The following is a 14,463-nucleotide window of genomic DNA, read 5'->3' as shown; positions in this document are numbered from 1 at the left end:
ATAGGGACAGGGAGATAGAAAGAAGGAGACGTAGGAAAAAATGTAAAAAAGCGGTGCGGTACAGGACAGAGAGGGAAGAATTAAGAATTAGAGACAGGGAGATAGAAGGAGACGTAGAAAATTCTAAAAGCAACAGGATACAATAGTCATAGACCACAACTAAAAAATAGGCACATGGAGCTGCATAGAAGGAGACGTAAGGAGGAAAAACGACTGGGTGCAAAACACAGGAGGTCAGGAGGACAGAAACAGGGAAAGGTAGCAAGAAAACTTAGAAAGCAACTGGGTTCAAGAAATATATGCAAGAATTTAAAAAATAGGAACGGAGAGGTGGAAAGGAAGTTTCCAAAGCAGTGGAGTACAAGAAACGTGGGCATGAATTAAAAAGTAGGGACAGGGAGCCTGAAAGAAGCGGGGATGACCTTGGCTGGCCGCCAGGTGCCCCCCAAGCTGCTCTATTGCTCCCCCTCCTCAAAAGGACAGAGGGAGAACATACAATGAAAAAGGTTGTGGATCAAGATAAGGATAAAGAGATGGCTCATCAGTTACTGTCACAGGCAAAACAAACTCAACATGGGGAAAGTAATTTAATTCATTTAATTCATTGTCAATCGAATTCAGAGTAGGGTAATGAGAAGTAAGAACAAATCTTAAAACAAAACAAAACACAACTTCCCTCCCACCTCTCTCTTTTTTCTTGGGCTCATCTTCATTCCTGACTTCTTCACCTCCGCCACCCGAGCGGCGCAGGGGGACAGGAAGCGGGGGCTGTGGTCAGTTTGTCATGTGTTGCCTCTGCTTCCTCCTCACGCTCTTCTGCTCCACTGTGGGGTCCCTCTCGTGGGGCCTGCCAGAACACTGGCTCCTCTCCACAGGGCCACAGGTGCTGCCAGGAGCCTGCTCCAGCACAGGTTCTCCATGGGGTCACAGCCTGCTTCAGGCACATCCATCTACTCCAACATGGGGTCCTCCATGGGCTGCGGGTGGGTATCTGCTCCACTGTGGACCTTGGTGGGGTGCAGGGGGACGACCTGCGTCATCATGGTCTTCGCCATGGTCTGCAGGGGAACCTCTGCTCCGATGCTGAAGCAACTCCTCCTCCTTCGTCTTCACTGACCTTGGTGTCTGCAGGGCCGTTTCACACTCGCTCTATCGCACCTTCTACGCAGCATTTTTTAGCCCTTCTTAAATACAGCATCACAGAGGCACCACGGGTGTTGCTGATGTGCTCAGCTTTGACCAGCAGCAGATCTGCCTTGGAGCTGGCCTGAACTGGCTGTGCCCAATGTGGGTGCAACTCCCGGTGTCTTCTCGCAGAACCCGCCCCTGCAGCCCCTGCCTCCACCCCCAGCTGACAAAACCTTGCCACGTAAACCTGATATGAAAGTGATTGGCTGCAGGAGAAGTGGGGGATTGAAAAATAATGAAAGGGAGCCACAGGAGGGGAAAAAAAAATAGCAATGGGCTACAGGACACAGAGAAGGAAGGGTGAGGGAAGCAGACTGAGAGAGGTAGAGAAAAACAAAGAATAGTGCTGGGCCACAGGGCAGAGGTGGAGGAATTAAAAAAAGGAGATGGTGAGAGACTGAGAAATACCAAAAAGCCTCGATGAGCTGAAGGGGAAAAGAATTAAAGAATAGGGACAGGGAGACAAACAGAGAACAATAAAGAGGAAAAGGGGCTATGGTACAGAGAGGGAAGACATTACAACATAGAGACAGGGATGTGGAATGAGAGAATCTAAGAAAGATAAAAGTATATCTAGAACACAAGGCAGAGAAAGAGGAATTAAAAAATAGGGGCGTGGAGCCAGGCAGAGGGCAGGGGGACGACACAGGAATTGTGAAGGGCTAAAGGGCAAATGGGGAGGAACTACAAAAATTGGAATAGGAAAACAGACAGATGGAGAAAGACAAAAATAGCAATGGGCTGCAGGGCAGAGACACAGGATTGTCCTGATTTCAGCTGGGATAGAGTTAATATTCTTCCTGATAGCTGGTATAGTGCCACGGTTTGCTTTTAGGATGAAAATAATGTTGGTAACATTACTGATGTTTTCAGTTGCTAAGCAGTCAAGGACAGTTCAGCTTCTCATGCTGCCCGGCCAGTGAGAAGGCGGGGGGTGCATGGGGAGCTGGGAGGGGAGAGAGCCGGGACAGCTGACCCAAACTGTCCAAAGGGATATTCCATACCATACAATGTTAAGCTCACTATGTAAGTTGGGGGGAAGGAGGAGGTGGGACACGTTCGGAGCTTTGGCACCTTGTCTTCCCAATTAACCATCACACGAGACAGAGCCCCATTTTCTTGGAGATGACTTGAACAGCTGCCCGCCGATGGGAAGGGGTGAATGAATTCCTTGTTTTGCTTTGCTTGCATATGCGGCTTTTACTTTACCTATTAACCTGTCTTTACCTCAACCCACAAGGTTCCTCACTTTCACCCTTCTGATCCTCTCCCCCAGGCAGGAGCGAGTGAGTGGCTGCGTGGGGCTTAGTTGCTGGCTGGGGTTAAGCCATGACAAGTATGGGGAAAAAAACCCAACAGGGACAGGGAACAGGACAGAAGCACAGAGAGAACACAAAAACCGAGAGGCAGAATGACAGAGAGAGAAGGGGAGGGAAGCAAAAAATATTACAGCGATGAGAGAAGGGGGGGGGGGGCAGGGAAGGACTGGGATGCAGTAGAGGGGCACGATGGCCCCAAGGGTCCTAAACTCACCACAGTTCCTACTCTCGGAGCTGCTGGGAGAATTTCACAGTATGGATGCATCTTTGTCTGTCTCTCCCCCTCCCTTCCTCTTCTGTAGCTTGACTGTCATTCACCTAAAAGGATAGATTGGTGTCTTACAACTCGCACAGTACAAGGCTTCCCAAATATACAGCCTCACGCGCATGCACGCTTCGTGGCCGTACTGTGCTTTTCGTTACACGTACAGACCCTGCCGTGCACATTGACGATCGGATCTGCTGAGGACTGCACTAAGAAGGATCCTTCCTCACCCCTGTGACGCAGGCTGTCTCCTCTCTGCAGTTGGAGGCAACTTCCAGCTGGATCCCCTTTATTTGATTCTTCAACTGCTTCACCTTTTTCTGGCCTCTCCAGCTTCACCTGAGGCAGCTCCGAACCACAGCTGGCAAATGGTCTGGCCGTCCCTTTTTGCCCATGCTGCTAGGAGAATGAGGCCAAAGGCAACCTGCACAAACCTGAGCCAGATGCACAAAACAACATCCCCGCAGAGGAACAGACAGCTGAGTCCTCCATGCAGCCCCTGGGAGAGGGAAAGAACAAGCGATGGTTATCCAGAATGATGACTGTAGCTCTCTCCAGGCAGGAACTTCTCCTTCTGCAGGAGCTTCTGGAGACAGCGCTCTTTCCCCAAACCGGTGCTAACGGCACTTGCATTTATGGTGCGATAAAGCATATTCATGGGCCACCTTGCTTTTGGAAGGATGAGATTTGGGGGCAGCCTGTGGCTATGGGACAGGCTTCAGGGGAGGTGCCGCAGCTGGGGGCACCTGCACAGGGTGAGCAGGGCTGCAGGCATTCCGCTGAGTTTGGGAAGCAGATAGCGCCTTTTCCAGGGGGGTGGGAAGGCCTCCAGGTACCCAGAGGGTTGGGGGCAGCCATCTCCTACCCCTCTTTCTGCTTCCTCTCCACCAGCACTCGGAAAACCCCTGGGAGCTGCCCTGATGGGGCCGGGCTCCAACTGACCGCCAGCCTGTTGGTTGGAAACTGCGTTGCAGCTCATCAGCGCTGTCGGGCAGGCGTGCCGCAGCGGCAGCGTCCCCTGGGGCTGCGGCCCTGTGATGCAACTTTACACCTACTATGTAATCTGCTCCCTTGGACTCCCTGATAGCCACTCACCGAGTGGAAAGGAATGCAGACACTGCCATGAGCGCAAAGGAGACGGCAAGTGTTTATTTGTTAACGCATCTAAGTCCCGGGAATGATTCTGCTCTGGGCCTTGGTGCCCGTACACTCACCCTTCCCCTGAGACGGCTCGGCAGTCATTATCAGAGCAGGAAAATACAGCAATGGGGTGCAGGACAGAGAAACAGAAAAATAAGACGAGGGAGGAGGACTGAGGAGCAGAGAAAGAAAGATACAGCGAAAAGGATGCAGAGATGGAGAAATCAATAAGAAAGGGATGAGGAACCCTGCAGGGACACGGCAGAAGAAAAATAGGGTCAGGAAGCGGGACAGAGAGAGAGAGAATGCGATGAGTGCGGAGCAGAAAGGACGGATAGGAAGTAAAATTGAGAGCAATAAAGAAGGCGTGAGGGAGAGAAAAAGACAGGGAACAAGCTGGAAGGATTGAGGAAAAATAGAGAAGGACGGATCAGGACAAAGAGAGAGAGACAAAAAAAACAGTGATGGACTGCAGGATGAGAAAAAAGGCCAAGGAGCAGGACAGAGGGGGACAATAGCATGGCGAGCTGGGCATGGGGATAGAGTGAGAACTGATGAGACAGGCAGCAGTATGGAGATATAGAGACAAAAATTTAGGGGGAGGATTGAGGACAGAGAGTAAGATAAAAGGAACAGGGAGCAGGGCAGAGATGGAAAAAGAAAGATTAGAGACAGATTGAAGAGGACAGTGACAGGACCGAGGCAGAGAGATTGAGAAAGAAAAAAAAGACAACAATGGGTAGCAGGCCAGAAGGACAAGACAAGAGGAAAGACAGAGGGATGTAGAAACAGGTGAGGGACAGACAGACAGAAAGTGGGATACTGCAGAAGAGAGAGGGACAGGGAGCAGGACGCTGGCATGGAGAGCCGATGAGAGCAACAGAGAGAATGACATGAGAGAAAAAACAGGGACAGAAAGGTAAAGTCATAAATAATAGGGACAGGGAGCAGGAGAGAAGGTCAGAGTGAGTAAAAGATGAACAGGAGGGAGGACGGGACAGTGAGATACAGAATGAAAAAAAAACAGTGACGACAAAGGGGTAGACAGAGACAGAGAAGGAAGGCAGGGACATGGAGTGGCACGTAAAGGCACAGAGAAGAAAAGAACACCAGTGAACAGGCCAGAGAAATTGTGAGGAGAAAGAGAGGAAAAAGGATAGAACAGTGATGGGCTGCAGGACGAAGACAGAGGATGAAATAAAACAGGGAGAGGGAGCAGGAAAAATGTGTAAGAGAAAAAGGAGTGGTAGAAGAAGAGGAAGAAGGAGCAGGAGAGAAGAGTAGAGAGAAGATGGGTAAAGCAAAGCAAATCACAGCAGTGCGGGAAAGAGAGAGGGCCAAGGGAGGGGAGGGGAGGGCCCAGGATGCAAAAGAGGGGTGACAGGGCCCCGAGGACCTGGGACTCACTACAGTTCTCGCTCTCGGTGCTGCCAGAATTTGCCAGTTCAGATTCTTTTTCCTTCTTCTCTCCTCCCTTCCTCTTCTGTAAGTCCAGAGGCTTGGCTGTCCTCCACCTAAGAGAATACCTATCTTACACCTTTTACGAGATGAGCCTTCCTAGACATGTAGCCTCACTCATGTGCTACATGGCCGTACCATGCTGCTGGTGATGCGTACAAACCCTGCGGTGCATGTTGGTGGTCTGACCTGCTGTGGACTACAAAGAGGGATCTTTCCTCACCTAGAGAGTCAGGCTCTCTTCCCTGCAGCGGGAGGCAGCTGCCAGCCAGATGGCCTTCGATTTCTTCTTCTTTACTTTCTCTGGCCTCTCCAGCTTCAGCCGCAGCAGCTGCTGTCCACAGCCAGTAAGCGCTCCGCCTGTCCCTTTTTGTCCTCACGCCACGAGGAGAGTGAGGCTGGGGGGAGACAACCCACATAAGCCTGAGATGGGTCCAGTCAACAGCATCCTCATGCAGCCTGTGGGAGAGGTACCTTTCCTTACTAGGAGGCAGCAACGACCGTGGCAGCATCACTTTGCAGATACCGCAGCGTCACGGTGCTGTTACCAGCAGACGGCGACGTGGAGCGTGCGCAGCGCCTACCCGCGGTACCGCCGTTTTGTCACCGTGCAGCAACAGCGAGCACTGCAGGGGCACACGCCACTGCGCGTTCGTGGCCCCCGTGTTGCAGTACAGACTTTTGGTCACCAGGCGGCAACGGCAAGGGCGGTGTGTTGTCACTGCACCGCACCTGCAGTGCGGCACCAGAGCTCCACTACCGACCTTGGGGCGCCGGGCGGCAGTAGCGAGGGCAGTGGCATGTGCTCTGGAGTGTGCAGGTGCACCCCTTTTCGGGGTGCAGCAGAAAGCCCACGGAAGACCAGACGAATCGAGCAATGAAGCTATACCTCGTGCTTGTGACATGGGTCCGGTAGCAAGGACTATGCCACGCTGCACACACTCGAGAGTGCTGCGGCTGCCCGCCAGCCAAACCCGCAAAGACTATACTTCCCCGTGTGCCCTGGGGAACCAACATGGCTGGCCAGAAGTGCGTGCCACAGGAGGCAGCCTTCCCCGCTTTCTGGCCCTGCGGGAGTGCCATTTCTCCCCCCTGTGCTGACATGGCCGGTAGCCCCGCCGAGCCCCGAGCACAGGCCTGCTCTCACCTGGGCAGTCCCTGCTGCACGGCCTCACATTCTGGTCAGCCTCGCTACCTTACTCGCTTGGCCTCCGCTCTTCCCTTGGCTCACCCTGGCCCCTCCACGGCCACCCAGTGCACTAGCCCCTCCCCTGGCAGCCATCCCTGTTAGAGGAAGGGGCTGTTGCCATCAGCCTCACTGCCTGCACCTGGGGCTCCTCCAGCCACTGCCCACAGCTGGAGCCCAGCTGGAACAAGGGGTCATCACCTGACCCCCACCCCAGGGCATCACCTCCTGCCCTGGGCTCTGACACAGCTCCTTGCCTGGTGCAAAGGGAGTGGAAATGCAGCTGGGAAGGCAAAGGAGACAGTGGCAAGCATTTATTGGGTCACGCACGTAACAAGTGCCTGGAGCAAGTCTGCCCTGAGGCTCGAGGCCCGCACCTGGGACACCTCGGCAATCATTCCCGGAGCTGCGCTCGTCGCTCCGGCAGGGAACAGGCAGGTGGGTGGCTCCTGGAGCAACGGGCTGCTGGGCAGAGGCCGCCAAAAATGAGGAGTGGGGCACAGGACGGAAGAAGAGAGGAGAAAAGTGGCAGCTGGCTGAACAGCGGGGGTGTAGTGAGAAAGCATGAGGCGGGGAAGGGAATGGAGAAAGACAGAAAGAAGAGACACGGACAAGAAAAAGGACAGAAGCACAGGGAGAGAGGGGAAAAAAGGGAGCAGGACAGAGCTAGAGAAAGAAGCAGCAGGGACAGAGGAACAGAGAGGAGCAGAGGAGGCAGAAAGAGGGAGTGGAAGGAGTACAGAGAAAGAAAAATAATTACAAGGCAGCAGGGTAGAGATGAAGAAAAAACTTGAAGAGGCAGCACAACAGAGCGTGATTAAAAAAGAACAGGGGCAGGACAGAACAACAGAGATTAAAAAAAAAAGGAGGAGCATGAGAGAAATGGGGGGATGGGAGGACAGATAAAAGGGCAGAGCAAGAGAAGGCAAGAGGAGCGATACCCTGGGACAGAATGAGAAAAGAGGGGCAGCGAGCAGGTAGAGACACAAGAAGGACAGAGGGATAGAGAGACAAAGAGGGAGACAAGGACTGCCAGAGAGATAATGACCGGGGGGGTCGGGCACAGAAAGACAAGGGTAAGGAGCAGCAGAGTGGGATGGAGAAAGAGAAGGATGAGGAGCAGCACAGAGACTTATAAAAAGAAAAGTAACATGTGGGAAAAGGACTGAGGAGCAGAGACAGAAAGGTACAGGGAAAAGGACATTGAGAAGGAGAACAGAATAGGGTCAAGGAGCAGGACAAAAGGACAAAGAAAAAGGAGAGGAAGAAGGAAGCAGAGATAAAGGTAGGGACAGGGAGTGTGACATACAGAGAGAAAAAAAGTAGGACAGAGAACAGGGGAGAGGGATTGAGAGATACAGAGAGAAATGCAGATTAGGACAGAGGGATGAAGAAGGTAAAAACAGCAACGGGCTGGAGGACCTGCTTCTCATACCCTTCTCACTCCTGATGTCAGTTCTGTGGCCTCAAAAACGGGACATGGCACAAGACTGAGGAACTGGGGAGTGAAAGAAAAGGCACAGGGAACTTTAAAAAAAAAAAAACAAGACAGAGCAAAATAGCAACAGGGAATGGGATAGGGATGGAGAGCAGACAGAACAAGAGCAGAACGAGGGAGATGGGACACTGGACAGAAAGCGAGAGGAAAAAAGGGATGGAAAGCTGGATATAAGGATGGAAGAAAAACAGGAACAAAACCTGGTATTTATTATACAGTGTGTATAATGAAAATGAAAATATTCTACCAGCTTGAACAGAACTGCTTACAATAGTGGTTTACCCTGCATCTTGTCTAAGTTAGCATCCGTTTATTGGCAGTGTACGCAGAACTAGAAAACCCACTATAAAACACGGAGGGAGAAACATGCTTATAGGAGTAAGCTAAATGGATTATGGGCACAAGAGCTAATATTACTCTGTCTCAATCCTAGCTCATACAGTCAATAAATACTCAGATCTCCAAATATCATTTCTGATATTTCAATGTAAATTCCACATTTATTCATGTTCCTCAAATAAAAAAGATAAATGGCATTCTCTCAGTGTTAGATATAGGATTGTTTGAAGATGCTGTGAATGTAAGGAGAGACTTCTCTTTTGCAGGTTATTTGGAAAACCTACATTGACCCTGAAGTTGAGCAAGAAGAGTATGAGAAAATGAGCAATGCTTACTGCAGATTACTTCGGTGGACATGGCGTGTTAAGGTATGTACAGTCACCCAGAACACAGACTCGGTCTCGAATCTGGTCCACAGTGGAGAGAAAGCCTCGACTGCTTCGGTTGTCTGACTTTTTCAAATCAATGGTCACCCTAAGTTCAGTCCCATGCCTGTGCCATGAAGGGGGAAAGATGTTTCTATGTTACGTAGAATGAGTTGATCTTCTATGCAAGTATTAATACATTGCTTTCCCCTGCTGTGTTTCTTGGGTATTGCACGGTATTTTCATTGGTCGTGAATAAATACGGTTGAAGAGTTTTTACTATTACTGACTTCAGGTATTTTTTGTTTGAAAAAAAAAAAAACAGGAAAACACCATACAGGAATTAATTTCATTTTATTAGTCTCTGAATTTCCAGTATTTGAAAGGAAAAAATACTAGGGTAAGTGCAGGAGTATGCAGCCATTAGCAACAGAAGCAGCATTAGCAAGCTTCTCAATATTGTTTTGTGGTATTTCATGGGGAAAAACATTGAGCCTAAGATTTCTCATCTGTAACTTCTCGGGGGCTGGAGGCAGAAGGAACGCTCTTAGTAAGGTGCCTGAGAATCACAGCTTACGGCTAATGTCTTCTGGTCACACAGGATGAGGTAGAGGTATAATTGCTTTCTTCTCCATATATCTGGAAAGAGCTTTTCTCATATCTGTGCAAAAGAGAAAAAATGCTATTATAATAAGACAGTCATGGCACAAAGCCATGTTACATGAATGGTCTGTTACAATAAGATAATTTTTAATCAAGAAGATTTCTGGAATTCTAGAATACCTCAAGTTGGAAGGGACCCATAAGGATCATTGAGTCCAACTCCCCGCTCCTCACAGGACTACCTAAAACTAAACTGTGTGACAAAGAGCATCATCCGGATGCTCCCCAAACTCTGACAGGGCTTGGCGCCGTGACCGCTGCACTGGGGACCCCGTTCCAGTGACCGACCACCCTCTCAGTGGACCTCTTCCTAATGTCCGACGTGAACTTCCCCTGATGTAGCTTCATTCTGTTCCCTCGTGTCCTATCGTCGGTCACCACAGAGAGGAGATCAGCACCTCCCCTGCCGCTGCCTCGCCTTGAGCAAGTTGTAGACTGTGATGAGGTCGCCCTTGCCCTTCTCTTCTCCAAGCTGAGCAAACTGAGTGACCTCATCCACACCCTGTACGTCTCGTGTTCAAGACCTTTCACCATCTCGGTCACCCTCCTCTGGACACGCTCTAATAGTTCGATGTCCTTAGTGTTGTTCAGCAGCAATGTTATCAATTGCGCTATAACACTGTGTGAAACTCAACTGATGGAAATGGCAGGCTAAAGGGACGAACGTATGATTTAAGGCATCCACAGCACTGATAGATGTCTGTCCGTAGCCCCTGTATTTCGTATTACTCCTGCATATCAAATGAACTGCATATAAAAGATACGCAGCATGGCCACATAACCCTTTAGGGATGATATTTGAAGGAAAGAAGATCTAGAAAGAGGAAGTGGCTGGTATTTCAGTTTTGTTAACAGAATTAACATACTTCAATCTCCATGTTCCTTCCTCCTTAAATTGAAAATGCCACCCAATTCTCTGCCACTGTTGACTGCTCACGCTGGTAAATTTGTAGCTAGACATCTGAGCAAAACAAAGGTTTGAGTCCCTGTTAGGGGAAGAAAGGAGGAAAGCACTGCTGTCTCTTCCCCTGATAACATTTGCAAAAGGCTCAGCCACTGGGTGTGAGTGTTCCTTGGAAAGAAAAATTAGAAAGAAACTGCATTTTTATTTTCATCTTACCTACAGGATAAATGTCTTACTACTTAGTAATTTATTCTTGGTTTGTAGTTTATTTTGCCACGGACACTACAAAATGTGTAAACTACAAGATCATATTTTGTAACCAATGTAATCTTCTGTAGGAAAAGCTATCTAAAAGAGTATAAAAAATCCCATTCATCAACAACTATCTGAACTTGTTTCATTTAAAAACAAACAAACAAACAAACAAAAAACGAACAAACCAACCCAGCAACCCTCAACATGAGGTCCCAAGGTCCATTCCACTTGGGGCAGAATGAAGTACTTACCGTAAGCATCTTCATCCGGCTCTCTGCCGCTAGCAGACTGGTACTCTAATATTGTCTGGTACACACTGTAGCCTAGTTGCTGATATGTATTTACCGCAACCTGATTTGATACTCTCACAAAGAAATTGACAAAAAACCCACCCTTTCTTTGAAAAAATACACAGTGAGGAATAGCAGCTGAATGTATTTCTAAATAATAACCCATAGCTTGTAATCACACTAAGAGCAGGTCTGACAATGTGGTACACTAATCAAATGCCTTTCACACCATAGTAATGGATGCGCTCCTTTCCCAAGCAGCAAATCCAGTATAAGCACAAATAGAATTTTATTTTTGTGACATGACCGCTCTTCTACACCAGCTAGTGGGTTCAGAATTATAAACAGAAAGAACAGGACAAGCTAAATGGACATGCAAGCCTCATCTCCATAAGAAATTATTTGAAAAAAAAAAAAAAATCCACATTTTAGGCTGTGTTGGCTTAGAGACTGCCTCTTTCAAAGTGCATGGCAGGGGAAGTGGTGGAATCGGTCGCAAAATTCAGTTGTCTAATGGGAGACAACCCTTTACCTCCCAAGGCAAATTTTTCAGAACGTTGTACTATTGTCCAATTTTACCAACTATGGTGGGGTTGCCCTGCGAACACGAGTTGAGGACATTTCCCTGTGGGTTCATTTGACACTAAATTAAAGTTTCGGAAGGTACAAGCAACCAAGCATGAGGTGGAAAGTAAGCTAAGATACTGTTTGCCATACAAAATTTGTTCAAGATTGTGCCTGCCGGAATCACACAAACCCTGTGATTACCCAACAACCCCGACGTTTTGCGAAGCTCTTTTTCTGTCAAGAAAATGACCTTTTACACAGTGTCTCTATTGGAATGCACGTTCCTTCCTACTCATTCTGGCAAGTTAGCTTTCATGGAAATGCTAAGATCTTAAACCACCAAGCAACATTCATAATTCTTCTTCTCTCACTACGAGGAATTTCAGCAAATCAGAACACTGCCTAAAGCAAAATTCTGGGTCTGTTTCAAATCAAATATCTAAGCCAGGGACAGGTGTCTGTAGAAAGATTAATTTGAAAGAGGAATTTAAAGATAAGGATAGTACTCACTTTTCTGAAATTTCTTTCAGTAGTTCCATCCATTTCGCAGCCAAACCCAGCCCTCGAAATTCTGGTGCGACAGAGCGAGCGGTAACGTGTCTATGCAGTTCTTCCCTAGCTGCAGAGCCTGCCATTTTACCAGTTACTGTGAACGTACAGACCATCAATGCAGTAGCAAGCTTGGAGTAATGCACCACCCAGAGCTATACATCTTTACAAAAGAACCAAGCAGCGTATAAATGAACATTGCAATGTTTGCAAATGAACACTGCAATGATTGCGGTGAAGGCTCAAACATGGATGTCTACGTTATCACTCAGCGATTCAGCAACCGCCAGAAGTGTCATTTTGCTCAAGTATTACAGTAGTTTCTTGACTAGTGAAAAAAAAAAAAAATTTTTTTGCAAATCCATCCTTTGAGGCGTGACTTCCAAATGCAAATTTTAAGCAATCCTTATGAGTCTTTAACTGAATGGAATTCAGGATCTGACAAAAATAATGGAGAAACAAAGGGCTAGAAGCCAAAAACTAACTCACTGTCCTGGCAACTATTGGAGACTTTTGGTGACTATGGGGGAATAGAGCTTGGGAAGCTTTGCCAGTTGGGCAATAGAAACCTAAGGCCCTGCAAACACGGTATTTTTAAGAAAAAAAAAAGGGGGGGAGGGGAGAACTTGTTTTGGGGAGCTTCTTTGCAGTTCCTCTCCTTTCTACACAGAATGAAACCAGTGTTACTTCACTAACGAATATTCACGCTTCTGCACGGTACTCTTATAAACATCGCAGTCACTGCTACTATGCAACTGATGTGGTGAGCAACTGTAGAGAAACCTTCTGTACAGTAAATACTTTAAGCTTTCTGATGTTAAATACTTTATTTCCCAGTTCCCTGCAAAGACCCTTATTCTGCCCACCCGCCCATGCCCAAAAAGAGGGTAAAAAAAACACGGAAAGAATAAACAAACCGCGTTCTACTTGGAATGATTTCTGAGAAACACAGATATTCCACAGCACATAAGCAACTGACATCCAGACCCAGAGCTTTCCCTTACAGGACAATGCAAAAACCAAGCCCGGTATTTTTACTTACTGACGACTGACTTTGTGTGAGATCAGAGCTGAGCACAAGGATTTAATTCCAGGATTGCAGAAATGCTTTTACATGTCCATTCACCTATATGAAACCTGGGTGGACGTTACCGCAGTCAAGAGTCCTTGCTGCACTAGGAACATCAAACTGAAAACTAATGCTATGAGTCCTACATATACTCGTAGACTTTTATGGAATGGGAAGACGCTATGTAACATTCCTCTTCCCTGTTTGGTATATGGAAAATGCAAAGAGTAAGAAAAGCTCCTGCATTATAATCCCCCAAATATGCAACACAGTAAGACAGTAATGCTGGAAAACCTGGCACCATGGAGTCACACCACAGTCACCGTAACCCACTGGCTCCCTGCCGGGCGCCTCAGCAACAATGAAATGCTTGGGCCAGCGAGCTGGGTACTACAGTAGAAGAGTATCCCATACTGCTGCGCTGGGTTAAGGAGCAAGCTGTCGCCGCCAGGACTGTTGCCTCCAGGACTGTCAGAACCTGCACTAGGCCCCACACCTCCTTTGCAGTGACCAGCAGCAGCGGGAAGGATACGGTCTCCACCAGCGGGTCCAGGTTGCTGTGGAGGAGAGCGATGCTCATCATGGGCCCAGGGTGAGGGGGAGCCCCTTGCATGCACCTGTGGGCCAGGCATTGCAGAGAGCGAGTACGGGGTTTGGGGGCACGGAGAAGAGCAGAGAGAAAGGTGGATGGGTGCTCACATGTTGTTGAAGCAAAATATGTCGTCGCAGGTGAAGGCGTGGAGTGTTGTCATGCTGCTCCTGGTGCTGCCACCGCCCTGGAATCACTCCCACCGCCCAAGGATTCCTTCTGCCATGCAGAGGTGGCAGCAGAGTGCCCTGGTCCCACCCTTGCTAGGCCACCTGCCCTCGTGGGCCATACCAGGCAGAAGTGGCAGAGGGGCTGTGGCTGGCTGCAGGTGCTGAGAGTGGCAGAGGGGTGGCTGGAAAGACTGAGCCTGCCTGTGGTGGAGGAGCAGTGGGGATGGGCCAGCGGGGATGCGGTGCCAGGATGTGCTGGGAGCCTGGCTCCGGGAGGCGGGGAGAGCTTGTGCAGTGCCCAAGGAGAGCCCCATGGTGACCCTCAGGCCAGGACCCCCAGCTCCACCCCAAGCAAACACACACAGGCTGACACTGTGCACAACATGACTGTAGCATGCAAGAACACCACAGGCAAAACAAACAACTCCCAGAGGAGGGAAGAGGCCACTGGACATGAAGTCCTACGGTGCCACAACAGCATGGTACAGATGCTCCATGGCAGACCTGGGAAAACAGCCAAATGCCAGGCTCCATGACAAAACTGTGGGACGGCGGATGCCCAAGAAGCCAGGCACTAAGAATTAAGACTGTAAGAATGCAGGGAAGAAACAGCAGAAGAGGATCCTGTAGAAACTGAGCACTCAAGACA

General features: G+C 48.9%; 1 protein-coding gene across 1 annotated transcript in view; it reads right to left on the bottom strand.

Moving 5' to 3' along the window:
* LOC309411635 (N-alpha-acetyltransferase 20-like) overlaps positions 1-13,807 on the bottom strand; it is a gene marked incomplete at both ends in the record, with an annotated part of 31,340 nt that extends 17,533 nt beyond the window's left edge. Inside the window, 8 exon segments of the mRNA XM_082008305.1 lie at positions 9,336-9,351; positions 9,355-9,419; positions 10,832-10,977; positions 11,948-12,083; positions 13,379-13,445; positions 13,451-13,468; positions 13,588-13,612; positions 13,755-13,807. Of these exon segments, the coding sequence (XP_081864431.1) occupies positions 9,336-9,351; positions 9,355-9,419; positions 10,832-10,977; positions 11,948-12,083; positions 13,379-13,445; positions 13,451-13,468; positions 13,588-13,612; positions 13,755-13,807 (526 nt within the window).
* Between the last annotated feature and the right edge of the window lie 656 nt (positions 13,808-14,463).

Source organism: Phaethon aethereus (genome assembly GCF_964289735.1).
Source record: "Phaethon aethereus genome assembly, chromosome: 18".
Lineage (NCBI taxonomy): Eukaryota > Metazoa > Chordata > Aves > Phaethontiformes > Phaethontidae > Phaethon > Phaethon aethereus.
This window is presented reverse-complemented; position numbering and strand designations above follow the sequence as displayed.